The 23,259-nt window shown below is 38.0% G+C and overlaps 3 protein-coding genes and 1 long non-coding RNA gene across 5 annotated transcripts in view; 1 reads left to right on the top strand and 3 right to left on the bottom strand.

Moving 5' to 3' along the window:
* Positions 1-2,012, bottom strand: part of dnajc8 (DnaJ (Hsp40) homolog, subfamily C, member 8) — a 4,882-nt gene extending 2,870 nt beyond the window's left edge. Inside the window, exons 1-3 of one of the 2 annotated variants that reach the window (XM_024298514.2) lie at positions 1,742-2,008; positions 1,263-1,364; positions 67-123 (exon numbers count right to left, since the gene is read on the bottom strand). In XM_024298514.2, coding sequence (XP_024154282.1) covers positions 67-123; positions 1,263-1,364; positions 1,742-1,810 — 228 coding nt within the window. In that variant the 5' untranslated portion in view covers positions 1,811-2,008. Of the gene's footprint in view, positions 1-66; positions 124-1,262; positions 1,365-1,741 lie in introns of both variants that reach the window. The other variant, XM_024298515.2, reaches the window with a different exon arrangement.
* Positions 2,013-5,293: 3,281 nt separating this feature from the next.
* On the bottom strand, positions 5,294-11,227 carry LOC112162664 (heterogeneous nuclear ribonucleoprotein R). The gene is made up of 11 exons (XM_024298511.2): positions 11,051-11,227; positions 10,336-10,496; positions 9,468-9,586; positions 9,282-9,389; positions 9,090-9,203; positions 8,432-8,608; positions 8,217-8,352; positions 7,931-8,136; positions 7,089-7,238; positions 6,897-7,018; positions 5,294-6,827 (listed from the first exon to the last, which is right to left on the bottom strand). The coding sequence occupies exons 2-11, from the start codon at positions 10,490-10,492 to the stop codon at positions 6,221-6,223; spliced, it is 1,896 nt and encodes a 631-aa protein (XP_024154279.1). The 5' UTR covers positions 10,493-10,496; positions 11,051-11,227; the 3' UTR covers positions 5,294-6,220.
* A 789-nt stretch (positions 11,228-12,016) lies between these two features.
* LOC112162603 (ATPase inhibitor A, mitochondrial) lies at positions 12,017-13,772 on the bottom strand. The gene is made up of 3 exons (XM_024298426.2): positions 13,515-13,772; positions 12,378-12,490; positions 12,017-12,305 (listed from the first exon to the last, which is right to left on the bottom strand). The coding sequence occupies exons 1-3, from the start codon at positions 13,584-13,586 to the stop codon at positions 12,164-12,166; spliced, it is 327 nt and encodes a 108-aa protein (XP_024154194.1). The 5' UTR covers positions 13,587-13,772; the 3' UTR covers positions 12,017-12,163.
* Positions 13,773-16,397: 2,625 nt separating this feature from the next.
* On the top strand, positions 16,398-17,551 carry LOC118599305. Its single transcript, XR_004948607.1, has 2 exons — positions 16,398-16,454; positions 16,529-17,551. It is a non-coding gene; the product is annotated as an uncharacterized LOC118599305 (long non-coding RNA).
* Positions 17,552-23,259: the final 5,708 nt, after the last annotated feature.

Genomic DNA, 23,259 nt, shown 5'->3' with positions numbered 1-23,259 from the left:
ATACTCTGATTGCTTTCAGCAATCAGACAAAAAGAACGAATTCAAAGGATGGAACGGGTTCCTTACTGCTCGGAACCTCTTCTTTAGTTCATCGTCTGTCGCCTCTGGATCGATCTGCAGCACCTGAAAACAAACAAACAAACATAAGGGACCAAAAGAACAAACAATGTTAGGATTAACCTGAAAGACTCACGAGGAGTTTTAATATTTCTAAATATAACATCTATAGTTTTTGTTTTAGTTCAAAAAAACAGTTGAATTAAGAATAATATTAACCTACGTCCAAAACTGGATTACAGAACTGCAAAACTGTAAAATCAAGTGAATATGTTTTTTCTATTTTCTAATCAAAGCATTTCAGTATTTCTGTAATGAGTTTAGTTTATTTCAAGCATAGATTGTGAAAAATACACAATTATTTCAATCAAATGAATCAGCTTTATGAGGCGAGATGTGTTTATACTGGAATAAAATTATCTGAGAAATACTTTTCCAAAAGTAGTACTCTGTTACAATGGACTGAATCGGGACTTTGTCCCCTACACGATTCTTAAAATTAAATTAAGAGATTTTAAGGTCATGAATGTCAAAAACTAAGACCAATTTCTCAGTATATTTCTTTTTAAATCATTTATTCCCATTTTAAGATCAGACTGTAGCTTTCATCTGGTTTGTAGTCTGTGTCGTGATGCTTCAGAGATCTTCTTTTTCTTTCATTTTCAAAATAGCATTCAGCATATTAGTGCAAAAACAGGTTTTCTCAATGTTTATTTACACACTTCAATCAAAATATTGGCTGATTTTTTTATTTTTGGCAAGAAATGTGAAACAGAAGTTTGAAGAGGGACCATTTTTAAGGCTCAGATATCAAAGTATTAAATCCAAATTCATGACTTTTAAAGACCCCTAGAAACCCTTGATATAAATGAAATATCAGCTCTTTAGCTGCATAAATCCACTAACATCCCTGATCGTTTCATTTTATACGATAGAAGCTTTGCTACAAATACAAATATGAGTATTCGTATTTATTCCATTTCAAAATCTTATTTTACCATAAAATATATAATCAAAATACTGAGTATTAAACAAGAATAAGTTTCCAAAACATTTTTTTTATTTTGATCTATGATTTTACTTAAAGATTTTTCACTTAAAGACAGTTTTGTGTTCTCCTCCCGCGACTCTCACGTTTATTTAGACGTGAATAAAGAACAACAAAGGGGCGCGCGCGCTGACGGAGGGCCGCGCGCGCTGTTTACCTCGAAGGGGTTGAGGTTGAAGTAGGAGGCTCCGGGTCTGAGGAGTCTGTCGATCTGCTGCTTTGACGTCAACACAGAGTCTCTCTTCTCAATCTGTTTGACCTGTCAAGAGACACAAGTCCGGTGTCTACACTGAACCACAACCAAACACCCGCACGTTGTTTACTGCTTTGAAAAATGAATGAATGTGGATTTCTGATCCGCGCGGGAGCTAAAACCAGAGCCGCGGCTAGAAAAAATAAAAACTGCAGCACAACAAAAATAAATCCTGTTGGGTTACATTTGTGAAGAACAAACGCCTGAATAATCCCCAGAAAAATGGGAGTAAAAGTGTTAGCTTGCTGCGGCTAGCTGATGCTGCAGCCCGCGAGGCCTCGTTTGAGCTAATGCAGAAACCCGCGAGCTAGCTAACTTCAGCGGCTGCTTCCGGTCCACGCGAGGGGCTTAGAAAACACGCGTGAAGCAGGACTCCGTCATACCTCCGTGTAAAAGTTCTGAAATAATTCATCTGACACACTGTGAGGGTTCTCTCCTTCGGCCGCCGCCATTTTAACCCTGGCTACTGTGACGTATGCGTCACGTGACCGCCGCTACCGCCTCGCTGTCTTTAAATCGGATTTTGCGCAGAAAACGAAACAAAAAACAGAACTATATCTTATGAGGTTATAAAAGAGGCGGATGGATTGACTTTTTTAAAATAAAAATATATATTTTTAAATATTTAGTTAATTGCTATTTTCATCCAGTTTCCAGCCACAATCACGCACCAAAACTTCAAAATAAAACAGATAATTTCAAACTAAATGACCCATAAATATGACTAAATTCAGTCCAGATGGTTAAAATCAATTCGATTTAAAAAAAAAAAAAAAAAGAGTTTTAAAATGTATTATTTCAAGATTTTTTTCTTTAAAAATATTAACCTAATTTGCTAATGAATGGACGACAACACTTCCTCTACGTATTTGTTAAGGTTTGTTTGTTTCATTAAAAAAAAAAAAAACAACACAAACGCAATTTTTTTGCAAACATTTATTCTGATAACAAGATAAAAAAAACATATTTTAAAATACATTTTTTAAATTAATATATGACAACAGGTCCACACACCTGTTTACAGGTGACAGACGGGCAGAAAAGCCCCAAATCTTTAAGAAAAACTTAATAAGGGGATTTTATTTTCCCAAATTACACATTTTTCTCACCTGTAGTCTGGGCAGAAGGCGGGAAAGGAGGCTGCTGAGCACAGGTGAGGTGTGAGGGTACCTGGTGGAGATCAGTTTTTAAGACGAACATCCCAACATTTTGTTCAAAATGCACCCAAGCATTAGCAGGATTTTCAAACTAAAAGCATGATTACTCTGCTTTAGGGTTAGGGCCCTTTGATTAAACTACTTATAGATTATAAAAAAGGACTTCGTTAACAAACATGCTCACATTTCCTAAAGATCATTTGATAACGAACAGTCTTACCAATCCGTCTCTCCCGAATCTGTAAAGTCACGCGGATGCGGGCAGCTCCTTTACTGCCTGGTGATGAGAGGCAACATATAAAGACAGTTCTGATGTGAGAAGCTGGTAAAGAACAATTATTGACTGAATCACACACTTCTACGCTGCGTCTTCCATCTCCCATTTTCCCCCTGTGAAATATGAATGACCTCTGCTGCCATCTAGTGGCCCTAAAAGGAACATCCATCAATAATGAGAAGCAGCCATTGTTCCAAAATCATCCGATTTTCAAATAATTACTTCAGGATTCTTGATTTTAAGTTCATAATTCTAAAAAAATAGAAGTTTTAGGTAGCATAGATATTTTTAAATACGACTTTATGGCCTAATAGGAATAGAAAAAGCAGCAACAAATAGAGGAAATGTGGTGCTCCCTCTAGTGGCCGAGGAGGGTAAAACATCCACCTCTCCTTAGGTGTGGCTGGCGCGTGCCGACTCCGTTTTGATGCTGGGAGACAGCTGGATGCTCCCACTTTAGATTTAAAACATATTTATGTTTTTATTTTGTAACTGTAAATTCAGAACGACTTCTTTAAGTGAAAAAAAAGCTTTCTTAACATTGCCAAAGTCAACATCTGTGACTTTTCTCGTTCGTGGCATGAAGGAAAAATAAATTGCAACAGATAAAAACAGAGGAAAAAGACAGTAAATGAAGCAAAGAAAGCATGATGTCTAAGAGCTTCTCCAGTGATTAGATTACAGGAGAGGAGACAGTACTCTGTGCAAGTCCAGCTCACCCTGGAGTACCGCTCAGGTGAGTTCCTCATGCTAGCGGAGCCGCTCTCAATGCTTCTCCACCTAGGCAGGTTGGAATCAGAGGACAGACACATGAAACAAAGACAGAACCATGGCACCAACAGCTAGAGAATAAAACCGGCAAACACTGAGGTCAGCAAAGGCCTTCTAAACAATTTCAGTCCAGATCCTGGGGTGTCTTCAAAGATGGCCGACTTGATTAGAAGGCAGAAAATCAGTAAATAAAATCAGGGTAAACATGTTTTTATGTAAACACTAGGGCTGCCACGATGAGTCGACTAATCGACTTAACATAGTTGATAAGTCGTTAATTTATATTATATGGAGTCAGAGTGCAGGAAAGTTGAACAAAGTTGTGAGCGTTCAGAACCAAAAAAAATTTTTTTTTTTCAAATTTGAATCAGGGAGACCAAAACTTTGTCTTTAGTGAAAACTAAATTCTTGTTTTTGATGCTAAACTCATTTAATTGTGATCGTTTAGTAAACATTGTTTGTTTTTCAGCACATAAAAACTAAAATCTTCAGTGATTTCATCAATCTTAGTGTCAAAACCTTCAGCTCGATCAGGACTTTACTGCTTTTTTGTATTTATAAAATTTATAGTTTGTGAAATATTCAGCAAAAGATGCCTGAAATGAATGAGAAAGTCTTCAAATGTCAACATTTTAAGTAGATCAACAAGCTTTTAAATATATTTATGGAATATGTTTTTTAATCTTTTAGAGTCATTTACAAAAACAAATTCAGTTTAGCTTCTTTTTTAGCAACATGCTAACATTTTTGGCTAATTTGTTATCAACTGAGGTTTTTTAGGCTAATTTAGTGTTCAGCTCATATTTTAGCAACAGGCTAACATTTTTAACTAATTTAGTTTCTGGAGGAATTTTAGGCTATTTTGGAGTTTACCAAATATTTAAGCAACATGCTAACGTTTATGGCTAATTTGTTATCCACTGGGGTTTCTTTTATGCTAATTTGGAGTTAAGCTAATATTTAGCAACATCCTAACATTTGTGACTAATTTAGTTTACTCAGGAAATTTTGGAGTTTAGCTAGTATTTAAGCAACAAGCTATTTTTTTTATTTGGCATCTGAGGTTTTTAGTGCTAATTTGGAGTTCAGCTCATATTTAAGCAACACACTAAATTGACGTATATTAGGGATTTTTAAACAAATTTACTACAAAATTTAAGACATATAGGTCAGCTCTTTTCCATAGTTCTTTAACAAAATTAGCCTTTTAGCAAATGTAACATTTAGCAAATAGCTTTTGCATTTTCAGTAAATCCCTGTAGCAATTAGTCACTATTTTCAGCAAAAAGCATCACACTAGCTTTCTTGCAGGTTTTGCAACTTTACTAGTTTGATCTTGTTTTAATACCAGAAACTAATGAAGGAAAAAGCTGCACAATTCATTAATCAACAAATATCATCTTTGTGTTTTTATTTTTAGTCTAAAACACATGACCCGATTAGTCGACTAATCAGAAAAAGTGATGAGTGATTAGTCGACTCATAAAATCGTTTGTGGCAGCTCTAGCAAACACACGTGGTCAGCAGCGACGCCGCTTTAGGAATTTGGTTTTAGCCTTTAGGAATTGGTGTGAAACTGGGAGGAAACTTTGTTCTCTGTGGGAAGAAAGGTGCAACAGTAGAGAGGAAATCAAGAAATATTTAAAAATACTTCATAAAAACATCTTTTGGTCCATAAATTCTTGAGAAACTCTGCAGACGGAACGGACTGTAATCAGTAGATGACAGGATTTTGAATTTTGGAAGCTTTAATCGTCTAGAAAAAGTGAATTGAACACACAATGTGGAGTAAAGCTCCGGCATAATCCAAACATCTCCTCGAGTCCAGTCGCTTAGCGGTACAATTTCAAATCTTTTTTTAGAGTTGAGCTTCAAATCAAGTCAAATGTGGAAGAACAACATTGAATTTGAAGTGTTTGACAATCGACTGATGCTCAGCGGAGTTTTATTGAAACAAAACAAACGCAAAAGTTATAAATACAAAGAACACCAGGGACCAAACTCCTACGGCTCTTAAGGTAAGCCAAACCAAACTCTACGAAGCAAATTGAAAGGAAAAAACAAGGAAGTTATGGTATCACTTAAAAATAAAAAAACAACACAATTTATCTAGTTCTAGAAATGCTAGGCATACACTTTGAACAATACAAAACTTTGATTTCCTTCCTTCTTGTGGATTCTTTTCTCCACCATTGCAAAAAGAAAAAAAATTAAGTAAGAAGCTCTAACAATATGCGTTTATTTACAAGCAAGTCCCTAAGCAGCTAAGAGAAACCACAAATAAAGGGAGTACAAGGGAAGGTGGAGCATGGACAAAAACCTCCTGCAAGGCAATAAGCATTACTGACGTCCTCGTTAAGATTTGGAAGAATGAATGTCCGCGTTTCTGTCAATGTTCGTTTTAAAGAACCAGGAGCAAAAAGTAACAAAAGGGATTTTTATTATTTTGAAGACGTGTCCCAATGATGAATTTCCTCAGCCAAAAGGACTCCAGCCAATCATCTTGAGCCAATTCTGCAGTCTGTCCATGTTTTCTACCATAAATATGTACAGTTTGTTTTTTCTCAGGATGGATGGAGAGTAAAAAGTCAATCAAAAAACAAAAATGAGGCCAATCTCCTGTTATTTTTTTTGTCGTTTCTCTTTTTTGTTGCCATCTATTTCCACTGCTGCCCATAAGAATCCTGTGAAAACTCCATGGTGTCATTACTGTAACCATAGTTACCGGAATAGTCGGCCCCCTGCTGCAGGGGCTGCTGGGCGATGGGCTGGGACCCCCAGTTCTGCTGGTTGTTGGTCTGGCGGCGCTTGGAGTCGGGCTGGTTAAACACATCGGCCTTCCTTTTCCCGCCCACGTTTCCGCCGCGGTTGCCCCTAGCGCCGCGGAGACCGCGCCCCCTTTGGGGTTGGAAGGGAGCGCCCCGCCCGCCGCGGCCGCCCCTCGGCCCGCCCAGGGGCGGTCCTCTCTGAGGGTAGCCGCCCCGGCCTCGCGCCGGCGGGGCTCCCCGCGCCCGAGGGGGAGGAGGCCCCCCCCTGCTGGGGCGGGTGCCGCGGCCCCTCATGCTGTACACGTCTTCGTAGCCGTAGTACGGGTCCTCGTAGCCCCCGCGGTAGTCGTGATAGTCGTAGCCATAGTAATCGTCATAGTAGTCTTCATAACCGTAATAATCAGGGGGGTAGGAATAGCCCCCTCGGCCGCCGCGACCCCGGCCTCGGCCTGGGGGCGGCATGCGAGGGGGGGTATAGTAGTAGTAATCCTCATATCTACAGAGAGAACAGACGCTCAGTGAACTGAATCCTGATGCAGGGCGCCGCCGAACGCTCACGTCTTACCCAGCATTCCTGGTGGTCTGCCGCGCCGCTTGGCGCTCTTTCCTCTTCTTGTCGGGGGGCTTTGCCAAAACGATTTCAATTTCCTCTCCCCCCAGCTCTTTGCCGTTCATTCCCTCCATCGCCTGAGAACAAGCAGCACATTATATTAAAACAACAGACTCAGATTTCTGAGCTGATCTGAACACGGCTCACCTGTACAGCTGCGTCTCTCTCCTCAAAGTGAACAAACGCGTAATCTTTCAGCTTTTTCACTCGCTCCAACTTTCCAAACTGTGAGAAGGTTTTCTCCAGCAGCTCCTCGGTCACCGCCGTGGCCAGCTTCCTCACGAAAAGCACCTTCACCTGAAACGCAAAACACAACATTTTCACAGCGTGTGTCTGCTACGTCATACGTGTCAAAGTCACGGCCCGGGGGCCGGATCCGGCCCTCCGGGTAATTCTATCCGGCCCTCCAGATCATTTTATTTTATTGTTATTAATGACCCGATGTTATCTTGAGCTCATTTCTAACTTGTATAATTTTGATAAAATATATTTTATGGAGAGTAAAATATTGAAAGTTATTTAAGGTTTAAGTTGATTTATTCTGGAATAATATTCCTGACTTTTTATTCTTCAGAATTATGTTAAGTTACAGTTTTAAAAGTTGGCATTCTGTTAGCTTTTTGGTCTATTTTTATATTTATTAAGATTTTTTAGGCTATTTTGAAGTTTAGCTAATATTTCAGCTACATGCTAGCTGTTTTTGCTAACATACGTTTCCTCTTTTTGGGTGTTTTGGGTGTAATATTTGTGTAGCTATTAATTTCAGCATCTTCAGTGGCCAAATTCAGCTTCCAGCATTCACACTGGCATTATCGTAGGTAATGCTACATATCTAGTTCATAATTATGTTAAAAAGTTATTGTTTTAAAAATGTAGTTTAGACTGTTCAGTAAATGTTTATCCCGTGATCTAAAGTGTGTTTCTTGTGAGATTGAGTTTGACCCTCCTGGTCTACGTACTTTAATTTTTCAAAAAGAGAAAAGGCTAACCTTTGCCATGACCTCTGGATCAGGTTCAGCGACCGGGTCAGCCCACTCCACGGTGACGGGGTTGCCCCACACCTTCACCTTCCCGCTCATCAGGCGCCGCCGAGCCTGAGCGGCAGACTTGTGGTCCTCGTACTCCAGAAAGCAGAAGCCGCGGTTCTTCTTCTTATCGTCCGGCTGGTGGTACAAAATCACATCCTGAAGACCCTCTGCAGAGAAAAAAATACATCAGATACGAACAAACCGGACTGGAATGGTTTTCAAATAAAAACCACGACTGGAAACAGACCTGTAACCTTGCCAAAGTCTTCCAGTATGCTTTCCCTCGTCTTGTTTTTAGGAATCGATCCAACAAACAGCCGGTTGTTCGCAACAGATATACAAACTCCCAAATACTTGCCAGGGCGGATTTCGTGGTTATCACACTAAAAACACAAAAACAAAGTAAATGCAAACGCACGTTTACTGCTACTATTCCATCATGACACTTTAAGATGAACCTACAAGCTTCACGGCCTTCTGGGCGTCGTCTTTGTTGCAGTACGTGATGAAAGCGTATCCTCGGTTCTGCCCGGAGAGGGGGTCCATCATTAACCTCAGGTCCCAGATGGGACCGGCCGACTCGAACAGCGGCACAAGCTCATCTTCATACAAATCTCTGGGGATTTTTCCTACAAACACCTGAAAGAAAAAAGATAAAAACATAAAAGGAAAACAGATTTTTAAAACATTAAAGATGCTGATACAATCATCTGTATTTCATTTTCATATTTATAATTTGTTTTAGCACATATGTATATGAATCATTTTAAAAGGAGAATTTGATTTGAGGCTAAAAATGCTTAAAAAAACCCCTCAAGTTCTTGGTGTTTTACATGTTCTAGATACATTTTTCTGATGTTTTAGGATATTTTTACAGAAAATGAAGCATTTCTGAGTTTTTCTTTATTCAAATCATTGCAAATCAGAAGAAAAGGTGCTGTTTGAATATAATCATATTTGTAATGAACTTCTGGTGTTTTGCAGAACTTTTGTCCTAGAAAACCACACAAGTGTTACGATTCTGCCTAAAAATGACATAATTATGATTTAAAAACCACTGGAAATACTTTAAAAATAGATCAGAAGAAGTAAATTTGCTTTTTTTCCCGATATCTCCTACCTCCGTTCCAATCCCCGGATGTGTGCCTTTGAACATCTCCTCAGGCGGGGGGCCTCCATATTTCCTTTGTCCGGTGGTGACATCCAGGGTGTACCCCGTTCGCTCCAAGAGAGCCTTAAGAGTAAATTGGAAAAACTTTCCACATCATGGCATTCAATCTGATCAAAAGACCGAAGCAATGCAAAAGTTTACCTTTATTTTTGCCTCATCTGGGCCTTTAGTGGACTCTTGTACCTTACTGCCTTGCTTTTCCCTCTGTCTGTACGTCTTCATGACTCCGCAAAGAAATGCACTTTTATTCTACAATGAAACAAACCCAAGAATGAGTTAGAAAACTGTTAAAATGATGATTACAACATAAGAGATTGACATGGTTACCTGCACGTGGGACAGATCGCTCTCCTTGAACTGCTGCAGCACTGTAAGAGCTCCCTCCTCATTGAACTCCCGTAGAGCATCGATGGCCCTTTCATCCAGGTCTGCGTACGCCACCAAACCTGCAAGTGACGACAAGGTGAGCGAAACCGAACATATTGTTATAGAACACTCTAAAACTACATTTTTAAAACTTTAAAAACATAATTTTTTAACATAATCATGGATTAGATATATAGCATTACCTGAGATAATGCTAGTGTGAATGCTGGAAGCTGAATTTGGCCATTAAAAATGCTAGTCCTGATAGCTGAAGATGTTGAAATTGATAGCTAAAAAAGCTGAAGCTGAAAACGCTGAAGCTCATAGCTAGCTAAAATTAAACAAATGCCAAATTAGAATAAAAAACAAAATCAAGACAAACAAAAAAAAACTTAAGTTAGCCAAAAGAGCTAGCATGTAGCTGAAAAAAGCTAAACTTCAGAATAGCCCAAAACGCTTTTAAAAAGCCAAAATTAGTCAAAACAGCTAGCATGTAGCCTAAATATGAGCTAATCTTTAAAATAGCCTAAAAACAGAAAAAGACTAAATTAGAAAAAACAGCTAGCGTGTAAATATTAGCCTAACCCCAAAACGGCTTAAAAAAAAAACTAAATTATTCAAAACAGCTAGCATGTAGCTAAGAAAATAGCTAGCAGAATACCATTTTTTTTATATTAAAAAACTGCAACCTTTTAACATAATTATTAATAAATAAAAAGGCAGGAATATTATTCCAGAATAAATCAACTTAAACTTTAAATAACTTTCATCTGGCCCCCGGGCCTCGACTTTGGCACGTGTGTATTAGAAGCTCACAACAACAATCCACCTGTTTGGAAAATGTTGTCTAGATTTTCAGCCACTTTCTGGGGAAGTCCTGCATCGATGAGCGTCTGGTAGTTCTCTGTGTGAGTTGTTGTCACATCCATGGGCTCCTCTTCTTCCTTTACTGGGGCCGAACTACCATTCACCTCAGAGGAAGCCATTCTCCTGTCAGACAGAAATCATTTTACATGTATTAGTACATCTATGTCCACTTTTAATAACCAAAATGTGACTAAAAGCTGTCAAATTAGTAGATATTTGACTTTTAACTCACAATTTGACATTAAATATATAAAAATAAGTTGCTTTAATAATAACAAATAAACATTATAATATTCTGATTCTGGAAAAACAAGGTTATTTAAGGTAGATTTGAATAAATAAATGACCTGATCATACATTTTAAAAGGCTATTTCCACAGTACCGCCCCCTTCACATGGCGCCTGATAGCTAACAACATGCACGTTTCGTTTAAAATATTTACGCGCCCAAACATGCTCCCAAAAACCAAATAATGATCGCGAATAAGAACCAAAAACGTTCTACACATTTAAAAGAGGTGCTGATCACCTCACGCGCGCATTTTAGGGCTAAACAATAAATACGCGTTAGCCTCCTAGCTAGCTAACGAGCTAACACGAAGGCCTCGCCGTGCAAACCAGACGCCGCTCACACACGCGCCGTAAAAAGACACACACGGGTAGTTAGCGAGACTTACCAGGATGATTTAGAAAACTATCAGGAAAATGGTTCTAAAAATATGAAACTGCCGTTTTTTCGGGCGTTAGAAAATGTTTAAATACGAAGAATGTTTAGGTCTGCCACACGACAATTTTTTTTCCAGACGGCAGCGGTCTCGTCTCGGCTCGCCCGAACAACGCCACTGAAGGAAACATCGCGAGATCTGGGCACCTGCGGAAAAACGCCAGGGTAGTTTTACAAATCCTGCGCATGCGCTCTCAAATTGGACCTGGAAGATTGAAAAATATGACTATCCTTTTATTTTTATATTTATTTTATAATTATAATAAAATATATTTTAGTGGGTGTAAATATCAAGACTATATTAACAAGTGTAATCAATCCTCTTAAACTCAGAAACAGTTTAAACTTATTTTTTTTTATTCTTTAAGTATTTAACATTATTTGTGTTGTTATAGTTTTTAATTTGTGCCTTTAAATGTTGTGGTATTTGATTATACGCTTTGACTAAAGTAAAAAGTTTGTTATTTATTTTGATTTAAATCACATAAAAAAAGAAATTCCTTATTTGGTTTCTTCAAAGTGTTTGCAAAGTCTGTCTAGTATTTTAGTGAATTCCTGAAATGAATAAATCATTCCTCACATCTAATCCCTGAAATTAAAGACCTTAGTTTTGCAGTAGATGTCCTTCTCGGCCCAATATTTATCTGGAAACGGCAGGTGAAGAGCATCTCCATACGGTTGTGGTGATCCTGGGAAATCTCCCATCCAAGGACTGATCAGATCTGATCTTGTTTAGCAGCTAAGATCCTCTCCCGCTGTACCATTAAAAGTGTTCACAAGTCTCTACCTGGTTTGTTTTTATTTTTCTCCATATTATCACCATGAAAGGCTTAAAATACCTACAAAAATGAGTCCAGGTCTGAACCAGGAACCCTAAATTGAGGGATGGCATCATCAGTGAAAATGAAAAATCAACATAAACAAACAGGAAATTCATCCTTTTATTTTGAAAGTATATAAAGATAATTGTTTGCTCCATTAACTGCAAGAACTAGCAGATAAATCAATTATCTTTACAATAACTTCAAGGCTGCTACACTTTCTATCAGAGTCAAGAGAACAAATTTCAATCGTCGTGTTTGAGTTTTCTAATCTTGCCGACGTGGCGGTCGATCTCCTTCTGCAGACGCTCGATCTCCTTCTTGTGGTGCTCGATCTCCTCCGAGTGATGTCTTCTCAGCACCTCCAGGAGCTCCATCTCCTTCTTCCTGCAGCCGGAAACCCAAACGGTTAAAAGGGGAAAAATGTTTACCTGAAAACTGCTTTGATTTCACTCTTACCTGAAATACCGCTCCTCCTCCACAGCCGCTCGCTTTCCAAAGGCGCCTCCTGCCTCCCTCACCGAGCCTCCTCCACCTCCACCTTTCCCTGCGCCTCCACCCAACTCGCCAAGCTGGAACAGAGACAGTCGGGTCACAACGTCTGAAGATAACATACGTTATGATTCTGTGTTTCATCTTTTGCATTAAAAAGTGATTTTTCTAAACTAGAAAAGTTGCTCAACCTGCAATAATACTAGTGTGAATGCTTTTTGTTGAAAGTAGTCGTTGAAGATTAGGGCTCGGTATCGGTTATCATTTCCAGAAATGATTCGATTCGCAAGAGCCTGAATCGATTCAATTCCGATTTTTTTCCGATTCTTTCGATTCTTCAATACAGTTCAAGATTGAGTTTTTACGTGCTGAAAAACGTACAGAAAGGATCAGGACAATACAGTGTGAATGCTTGAAGAAAAAAATTAAAGAGCATTTCTGTGTTTTTAAGTAATATTTTTAGGGAAAACAATTCAAAAAATAAATAAATACGTAAGCTTCTTTGGAGGTGTTTGGAAGCTCACATGATTAATTGGATATCAAAATTATCGGCATCTTTAGATTTATTTCCAAACAAATGATCAATTTCAGTCAAATATGTAAAACAGAAACAAAAAAGGTGTCTAGAAAAATTCAAAAAAAAATTCCAAAAGGATTTAATCGGAGTCTGCACCTTTAAGGAGAGTCCATGGGAAGGTGTTTCACAGTTTGACCCTCATGAAGTAGATCTTTCTATTTAGATTCATGGAAAACATGTTTAATTTGTTTAAAATCTAATTTTCTACTCAGTTTATTCCACATTCTGACTTTTTGGTCTAAACTTTGACGATAAATTAACTGTGATTAAAAAATAGTAAAATATAAATGCAAAGTGACCAAATATGATTATTTGAAGTGAATGTTTGCACCTTTTCTTTTCAAAATAAACTCCTCTCCTTCAAAATAAAGCTGCACTTTCACTGTTTTCAGAAGATTTTAAAGCTTTTTTTCCAACTTTACACGTGACCTCTGACAGCAGCAGGAAAAACCTGCAGGTTTGGACATTAGCCAGCTAATGCTAACCTAAAGAAAATAGAGACCCCACCCCAACATTCTCCTCTTTACCTGATCAGAGGCCAACCTGGTCTGAGAAACCAGGCATCTTCTCAGGTTCGTCCTCAGAAGAAGTCTCGCCATTGTTGCTCTGGAGCTCCAACGCCGCTGAAACCACGCGGATAGACGCGCCACACCCCCACCAGCGACCCTGCGAATGTGGGTCAAACAATCTGCGGGAATTTGTAGTAGAATGTGGGGGTTGGTGACGAGTACGTGCAGCACATGCGGAGGCTCGCTGCTGCCCCCACCTGGCCAAAGGGCGGTACTACACTGCATTGACTTTCTCTCATTCAACTTCGTTGGCCCCTATATTTGGGGTCAAATTAAGGGGTCAAATCAGGATCATCTTAAAGTTTAAGATTGACAATGTGAAAAACAGGGATTGTGAAAAAAAAAAATTGAAAGAAAATTTAAATTCGAAAATGTAGTAGAAAACTTGAAGGAATAATTGAAATTTTGAAAAAATTAAAGTGAACATTTAAAAAAATAATATTGAAAGTTTGAAAAAAAATTGCCAATTTGAAAAAAAAAAATTTAAACTTGGAAAAAAAACTAAAACTGTTACCAATTAAAACAAATTTTCAATAATATTTTTTGAAATGTTAAATTTTACGTTTTTTAATTTTTAATAATTCCTGTAAGTTTTCAATAGTATTTTCGAGTTTAAAACTACTTTCAATTTTTTTTTTTTCATTCAAATTTTCAATCTGTTTTCTCGTTTACTTTAAGCGGATCCTGATTGGACCCCATACTTTCAACCTCAGGAGAGTATGGAAGTAGGAAAAAAGTATTTCAAAGGTATTTCTAAAAAAATATCCAAATAATTACTCCACTAAGAGTAAAATTACTTGTTCTCAAGTACTGAGTAAAAGTCAAAAATTAATTCACCACATGTGGATTAGAAACATGATGAGAGGAAAGCTTTTATTTGTTTACCCCCACAAACACACATGATGCTCTACAAACATAAAAGGCTAATTTCTCTCCATATCCCACATGCACCCAATAATATAAACTATTTCTATTCTTAAATTATATTTTAGAAAATACTTCTCTGCAGTAAATTTCAGTTTAACCATTAGGACCCACTCTGATGAAAATGGTGTTTTTAACATGTTCTTGTTGCATTTTTGTGACTATAGAGGACATAAAGAAAGAAAATAAAGGTATTTCTTTATTTAAACAGAATTGTTGCAGCATCTTCATGTCAGACAGATAGAAATTCTATATTTGCTCTTTTCAGTAGCACTTTCGGTCAAAAATCATCTTTGACCGTCTCCTCCAAGGTGAAAATCTGAAGGTGAACTTCAGATGGAGCCACTTTAACGAGTCGATTCATCATCTTGACACCCCCAGCTTTGATGTATGTTTCCCAGCATGCCACAGGAAGCATAGTTTTTACAGCAGCACATATCTACAGGCGGCTGAAGAACGCGAGTCTTCTCGTGGACCAAATCTTCAAAAGCCTCTTTTTCAGCTAAAGACTTTCAGCTCTACAAAACAATACAAGTCAAGAAAACTTTCAGATACAGAAAATATTCAACTTTTAAACAATTCAGTAGATGTTGGGCTCTTGAACTTGTATTTTTATTTTTAAAACTCCTCACAGTTTTAAAAATATCACAGTTGAAAGTCGACATCTCATCTTTGAGCCATTTTCAGGTATGAATGTAAGTGAAAGCAGTTTAAGTGTCAGTTTGTTCCAGTTAGTGGAGCAGAATGTAAGGAATAAAACCCTTAGAGTGGATTCTTTTTGCTGCAGCTTTTTGAACTAATTTGGCATTTAATAAGGTTTTTAAGCTGCTTTGGAGTTTAGCTAATATTTCAGCTTTATGCTAGCTATTTTCGCCAATTTAGCCTTTTTTTCATTTTTTAGGCTTGTTTAGAATTAAGCTAATATTTCAGCTACAGTACTAACTGTTTTAGCTATTTTAGGCCTTTTTAAAATTTAAATGCTAATTTGAAGTTTAGCTAACATTTAAGCTTTATGCTATCTGGCTAAATTAGACATTTTCCCAGTCTTATAGGCTAATATACATTTAGCTAACGTTTTAGCAAGCTATCAGCTTTAGCGTTTTCAGCTATAAGCTTATGCAATTTCCGCTATTAACTTAATCATTTTCAGCTGTCAATTTCAGCATCTTCAGCAATTTTGGAGTTTAGCTAGCATTCCCACTATATGCTAGCTATTTTCGCTAATGTAGGCTATTTTCTTTTCATTTTTTTAGGCTGTTTTAGAGTTTAGCTAACATTTCAGCTTTATGCTATCTATTTTGGATAATTTCGACTTTTCCCCCCTTTTTAGACTATTTTGGAATTAAGCTAATATTTCAGCTACACTACTTGCTGTTTTAGCTATTTTAGGTATTTTTTTGTTTTTGAAGCTAATTTGAAGTTTAGCTAACATTTCAGCTTTATGCTATCTGTTTTGGCTAAATTCGACACTTTCCTATTCTTGTAGGCTAACATGGCATTTAGCTAATATTTTAGCAAGTTATCAGCTTTAGTGTTTTTAGCTATAAGCTTATGCAATTTCAGAAATTAACTTCATTATTTTCAGCTATCAATTTCAGCATCTTCAGCTATTTTAGAGTTCAGCTAATATTTTAGTTTTATGCTAGGTATTTTGGCTAATTTAGGCTTTTTTCAGTTTGTTTAGGCTTGTTTGGAATTAAGCTAATATTTCAGCAACATGCTAGCTGTTTTAGCAATTTCAGCTTTTTTCCAATTTTTAAGGCTAATGTGGAGTTTAGCTAATATTTTAGCTTTATGATAGCTGTTTGGCTAAATTGGACATTTTCCCAGTCTTGTAGGCTAATTTGGCATTTAGGTAACATTTTAGCAAGCTATCATCTTCAGTGTTTTCACCGTTCAATTTCAGCAAATTCCGCGATCAGCACTAGCATCTTCAGCGGCCACATTCAGCTCACAGCATTCACATTATTGCAGGTACTGCTATATATCTAGTTTGCATAGTTGTAGTTAAAGCAGCTGATTGGCTTTAATGAACGTCTTCTGTGCAGGAAAAAGGTCAGAGTTCAAACAGGGACCTGGAGGATGTTGGTGAGATGATGCTGAGGATGGACAAAGATATAAAGATTATTGGTGAGGGAGGACAAGATTAGAGGCAGTGGCGCCCCCTAAAGGAAGCAGCAAAAAGACAAGAAGAAGAAGATTGGAAAACGATGAAGACAGTCGTCATCTGATGTTCTGCTTCCTCATCTGAAGTGTAATGACATAACACGCTTTGATCCTTTTAGATTGTTTGCAGAATTAAATCTAAATTTATTTGCATGTTTACAATTATTATCATTCTGAAGTGCAGATTTCTGAGAAAACACGTTTCAATTTATGTTTGATGGAGTTTTGCTCAAATTTCCAAATAAAACAAACAAAAAGGCACATAAGATACTCGTCCCTCAAGTTCAGGATGAGACACTCGGAGCACAAAGGAAAGCTTTCCACAGCAGGGAGTGGAGGTGGGTGTTCTACAGATGAGTCATGACAGCGACCCATTGAGAACGAGCCCCACCTCCACAGCCCAGCGTCTGACAATCCGTCCTCATCACCTCAATCCAGCGGAGGTGAGGGTCGATGGGCCCGTGTTGGTGTGGGGTCGCTGCGATGACGCGCAGAACCCTGTCAAGCTGTTCAAGCAGCCAATGACTGCTGCGCTGTGGAAGCGCTCGCATGCTCCTCGTATTGTGCAGCATCCTTGGTTTGTAAACACTGACGGCAGAAAATGATTCAAAGAAAAAGATGCAATCGCAGGAAGAGAGTCATTGAGAAAAATAACAAGCTGTTTTTATCTTCTGCTGCTTTTCATGGTTAGAAATGAAACTCGGAAACAAACACTGAAAAAAAAAAAAAAACCTGATAAGATACAATACAATCCAACGTGATACGATAGATACGAGACGATAAGATAGGAAAATAAAATACAATAAAATAAATAAAATACTCTGTGATAAGATTCGATACAATCCAACACGATGCAATAAGATACAACACAAAATGATGAGATAAATAATATAAGAAAAATAAAATACAGTAAGATAAGATACAATATGATACAATTCAATTCAATTCAATTTTATTTATATAGCCCAATATCACAAATTCAATTTGCCTCATTGGGCTTCATGCCTGTAGTTTTTACAGATGCACAGATGGAGTCATAAAATATGCACAATAGGTAAAAACTAAACAGACTATAAAGAACGGTCATCCCTGTCCTTAGACCCTCCCTCGCGGTAAGGAAAAACTCCTAAAAAACCTGAGTCAGGAAAAAAGAAGAAACCTTAGGGATTCCCACATGAGGGAGAGATCCCATCCCAGGACGGACAGGCGATACCAGAACGGTTAAAGAAAAGTTAGCTGCTAAAACTGCATATATGAGTAGAGTTCATTCATATAGAGCTGAGGGACGAGTGATGATTAAGTCCATAGTCCAGATGAAGCAGAACTATGATACAATGAACAAATAAGATATGATAAGTTAAATATGTAAGAAATCAGATGAGAGCTAAGATAGATAGGATAAGGTAAGATAAATGAAATAGGATTTGATTTGATATGATAAGATAAGACAAGATAGGATAAGTAAGATACAATAATATAGGATACAATACAATAAGATAAGATAAGATAACATACGATACAATACGAAATAATAAGATCTGATTAGATAAACTTCATTGAAGCTGCTTTCACAAATAAAGTTCTGCACCATATACACACTTTTGGAAAATATCCAAACTAATTTACCTTCATGATGCACTTTTTAAATCTCCATCCTTGCATAACATGTTTTTCATACAGCAGTTAAAATGTGCAGGTCTGACACTACCAGATGTGTCCAGCAGGTGGCAGTGTGTCCCTACTGTGAGGACTGCAGCTTAGAAGCAAATCTGATTTAAAATCCTGCTTCCATTATTATTATTTGTCAGGAAAATATGCAACCAAGATCTAACACCACATGAGGGATATTTATTAAGTCAAGATGCTTTTATTTGTTGCAGAACCACAAAATCTATTATGTGCACTTTTCAATGTTCTGCAACAAAAAGACGAGCTTCTTTAAATGATCTGAAATATTTATCTTTCTCTGGCTTGGAAGTTGCTGCAACATCAACATTTCTAAGCATATTCCTTTAATAATCAATTGTATGGGTTTCTTTTTAAATTAAAAGGATAAAAGCGTCTAAAGAGTTTGCAAATGTCTCACAATAAATGCCTAAAAGTCACCATGATTTCCCTTTTATTGCATCCTTCAGTCATGCTTGCATTTCAATGAAAGCATCGACATCTTTCTCTTTTATCAGAGGGAGAAAACTTTCATCAAATGGACTGTGGTTGAACTCTGAGTTTCAGTGGAAGTTCCTCCTTGTGCTGGTTATGTATGGACTTCCGGTCCGCAGGTTGCATAGCAGCCAGTTACCTGAGAGCTTTCAGAACTATTCACTTCAAGTGTTGAGAGAGGAAATAGTTTCCTGGCAACAGGAGCAAAGCCAGGCGAAGTCACAGATGAACCACAATGCTCCTCCAAGAATGCTTTAGAAACTGCTGCCGTCAATGACATTCATTAGAAATTTGTCACACATTTGAATCATTTAAATCCTTCCAGAAAGCCTCTTTATTTTTGTTTTCTGTAGACTTTGAGAAAACAAGATTTCATTTTCATTTTAACCATGTAACCCGCTTTTGTCCACCTGGACATCAGCATTTTCATGAAACAGCTCCAAACCTGCAGGAAAACGGGTGGAAACACTTTTGGAATGTTTTTGCAGAGTGGCCCCTTTGGTTGAGAGCTCTTTGTTTACACACTAGCTTACAGCTCCAACCTTGTGTTAGTTGTGCAAAGAAAATGTTGAGCGATATAGTTTCTATCTAGCCGTCCAGATTCCAGCTTAGACGGAGAAAACAAAGACATTCGTGGATCTATTTGTTTGCAGGTGGATGCATCAGAAAGGGGAGGAGCATGGAGCTGGTGGCCCCACCCAGCATATTTTTTATGTCACAAATATGATCATTTTTGAGGGGGATCTGGTTGCAGACAAGATGGAGCCAAAACACATAATTAAACTCATCATTAGTCTGAAGGGGAACGGTCTCAACTGTATCCAGAATCTGAATTTGTGTATCTATACTAGAACATTCCCTAACCATAACCATAACTGTAACCACAACCATAACCCTAAACCTAACTCGGACCCCGGTTCCCCTAACCTTAACCGTAACAGCAACTGTAAACATAACAGTAAACTTAATCATAACCTAACCGTAACCCTGACTGTAACTGTGACCTGGGACGAATAAAGGACTATTTTATCTTAACCGTAACCGTAGTCATAACCATAACTATAAACATAACCATAAACATAACCGTAATTGTAACTGTAACCTTAACCATAACTGTAGCCGTGACCATGACCCTAACAATAACCATAACCATAAATGTAACCATAACTAAAATCATAACCTCAACAGTCACCACAATAGTAACAGATACAACAGTTCTGGTGCTTTTCTAAGGGAAGAGTGTGGCAAACATTAGTCAAGGACTTCCAGCTAATGAGGTTCTGGCACCATCTTGGGGCCTTGTTGTCACGTTGTTGTTACCTTGTTGTCAAGTTGTTGTTACCTTATTGTTACCTTGTTGTTACGTTGTTGTCACGTTGTTGTTACGTTGTTGTTACGTTGTTGTCACGTTGTTGTTACGTTGTTGTTACGTTGTTGTCACGTTGCTGTTACGTTGTTGTTACGCTGTTGTCAAGTTGTTGTCACGTTGTTGTCACGTTGTTGTTACGTTGTTGTTACGTTGTTGTTACATTGTTTTTACGTTGTTGTTACGTTGTTGTCACGTTGTTGTCACGTTGTTGTTACGTTGTTGTCACGTTGTTGTTACGTTGTTGTTACATTAATGTTACCTTGTTGTTACCTTGTTGTTATGTTGTTGTTACCCTGTTGTTACGTTGTTGTCAAGTTGTTGTTACCTTGTTGTTACCTTGTTGTTACCTGTTAGGTTGTTGTCACGTTGTTGTTGTGTTGTTGTTACCTTGTTGTTACCTTGTTGTTACCTGTTAGGTTGTTGTCACGTTGTTTTTGTGTTGTTGTTACCTTGTTGTTACCTTGTTGTTACGCTGTTGTCAAGTTGTTGTCACGTTGTTGTAACGTTGTTGTTACATTGTTGTTACCTTGTTTTTACGTTGTTGTCAAGTTGTTGTTATGTTGTTGTTACCTTGTTGTTACCTGTTAGGTTGTTGTCACGTTGTTATGTTGTTGTTACCTTGTTGTTACATTGTTGTTACGTTGTTGTCACGTTGTTGTCACGTTGTTGTTACCTTGTTGTTACGTTGTTGTTACATTGTTGTTACGTTGTTGTCACGTTGTTGTTACGTTGTTGTCATGTTGTTGTCACGTTGTTGTCACATTGTTGTCACGTTGTTGTCACGTTGTTGTCACGTTGTTACGTTGTTGTTACGTTGTTGTTACGCTCTTGTCAAGTTGTTTTCACGTTGTTGTTACATTGTTGTTACCTTGTTGTTACCTGTTAGGTTGTTGTCACGTTTTTGTTACGTTGTTGTTACATTGTTGTTACGTTGTGGTCACGTTGTTGTCACGTTGTTGTGACGTTGTTGTTATGTTGTTGTTACTGTGTTGTTACCTTGTTGTTACGTTCTTGTTACGTTGTTGTTACGTTGTTGTTACGTTGTTGTTACCTTGTTGTTACCTGTTAGGTTGTTGTCACGTTGTTGTTGTGTTGTTGTTACGTTGTTTTTACGTTGTTGTTACATTGTTGTTATGTTGTTGTCGCGTTGTTGTCACGTTGTTGTCACGTTGTTGTCACGTTGTTTTTACCTTGTTGTTACCTGTTAGGTTGTTGTTATGTTGTTGTTACTGTGTTGTTACCTTGTTGTTACGTTGTTGTTACGTTGTTTTTACGTTGTTGTTACATTGTTATGTTGTTGTCACGTTGTTGTCAAGTTGTTGTTACGTTGTTGTTACCTTGCTGTTACCTGTTAGGTTGTTGTTACCTTGTTGTTACCTTGTTGTCACGTTGTTGTTACCTTGCTGTTACCTGTTAGGTTGTTGTCACGTTGTTGTTATGTTGTTGTTACCTTGTTGTTACCTTGTTGTTACCTTGTTGTCACGTTGTTGTTACCTTGTTGTTACCTTGTTGTCACGTTGTTGTTACCTTGTTGTTACCCCGCTGTTACCTGCATCCAGGTCCTCATCTTTTTCAAACGGAATTTTTTAATCTACTTCTTATTTACAATGATTTGAGTAAATAAATATACAGAAATTAAGTTTAATCTTAATTTTCTAACTGTATGTCTTCCATCACCAGAAACATGTTAAAAACATCACTTTCTTAGGGTTAGATCTTTGAAATGACACGATCGAACTAGAAAAACATTTATTTTTGGATGCTCTGTGCATCACGTCTGTCAGCATTAAACAATCATCTAAACCTCGTATTCGGGGTTGGAATCCTCCTGTAGGTGAAGTCATGAAATCATTAAAGTTTCTGTTAACATTTAAGCTCACAGTGGTATAGAAACAGACCAGAATAAATAAACTTCCCTAAAACATGTATTTTGAGTGTGTGAATACTGAACTTCATTCTCAAGAGTTAAAATGATTCAATAACTAAATAATTTTCTCTTTTGTTTCATGTTGTAACTGCGCATCAGTTGTGATTTTTTTTAGTTCTTCCAGCGCCTGGAAACATCGTGTGCATTCAGCTCTGGATCTGCTGCGGCTGAAACACGCCGGGCGGTGTTAATGGCCTTCATGAGCTGCCAGGATGTTGGCACAGTTGCCATGGAGACCATCAGGGGTGATAAAGGGGATTCTTTGTGCTCTGAACATACAGGGTCTTTCAGATTGACAAACATTACCTACCGGACTCAGAAGAGTCTCGGCTGCGAGGACACCCGGAGCTGACCCATTTAGCAGAGCGGCCGGCGCGTGATGGTTCCACGGAAAAATGAGGAGACGTTCGGTTCTAGTGTTTGTGAACCTTCCTTCTCTCACATCGTCAGGGAGCTTCCTCTGCTTCATAGGTTCATATCCAACCCTCAGATTACCAAATCCTAAAGATCAGCTCTACAAAGAGGAGACCTTCACGTATCTACAAGGAAGACAGCAACACCTGAAGAAGGAGCCTGAAGGTCAAACAGGTCAAACCTGGAGGACAGAAGACGACGGCGAGGAGATGTTGATGCTCCGCCCAGCTAACAACAAAGTATAAAAGAAGAGCCCTGAAGCACTGAACTTTCTACAAACTGTTAGATTGAGGAATCAAGATAATTCTAGAAAAGAGAACTCCGTTATAAAACGGCTATAAATCGTTCAGATCAGTATTATCAGCATTTCTTGAAAGTAAACAGTAAACAACTCTCTGATGCTGAAGTAAATTTGGTTTTTGTTTTATATAAAAGCTGAAGATGTAAAAAAAAGATCATTTGATTCAATCCTTGCTGCATTGAGCTAGCGAACTCCGTTGTATCGATCTTCCAATCCCGCTGTAGCGACTTAGCAACCTCCACTGTCGTGAGCTCCACTTTAGCGAGCTCAGTTGCATTAAACCCTCGAGCTGCAACAAGCTCCGCTTTAAAGTTAACGTTCCATTCACCGTAGAGTGTGAAATTTATTTTCCACATTTGGCCCCTCCCTTGGGACACTCGGGAACCATTTGATGGTTTAACCCCCCAGTCCAACCTTTTAATGCTGAGTGTCAAGCAGAAAA

This window comes from Oryzias melastigma, linkage group LG11, assembly GCF_002922805.2.
Source record: "Oryzias melastigma strain HK-1 linkage group LG11, ASM292280v2, whole genome shotgun sequence".
NCBI classification, from domain to species: Eukaryota; Metazoa; Chordata; class Actinopteri; order Beloniformes; family Adrianichthyidae; genus Oryzias; species Oryzias melastigma.
The sequence above is the reverse complement of the archived record's forward strand: the minus strand, read 5'-3'. Positions and strand labels throughout refer to the sequence as shown.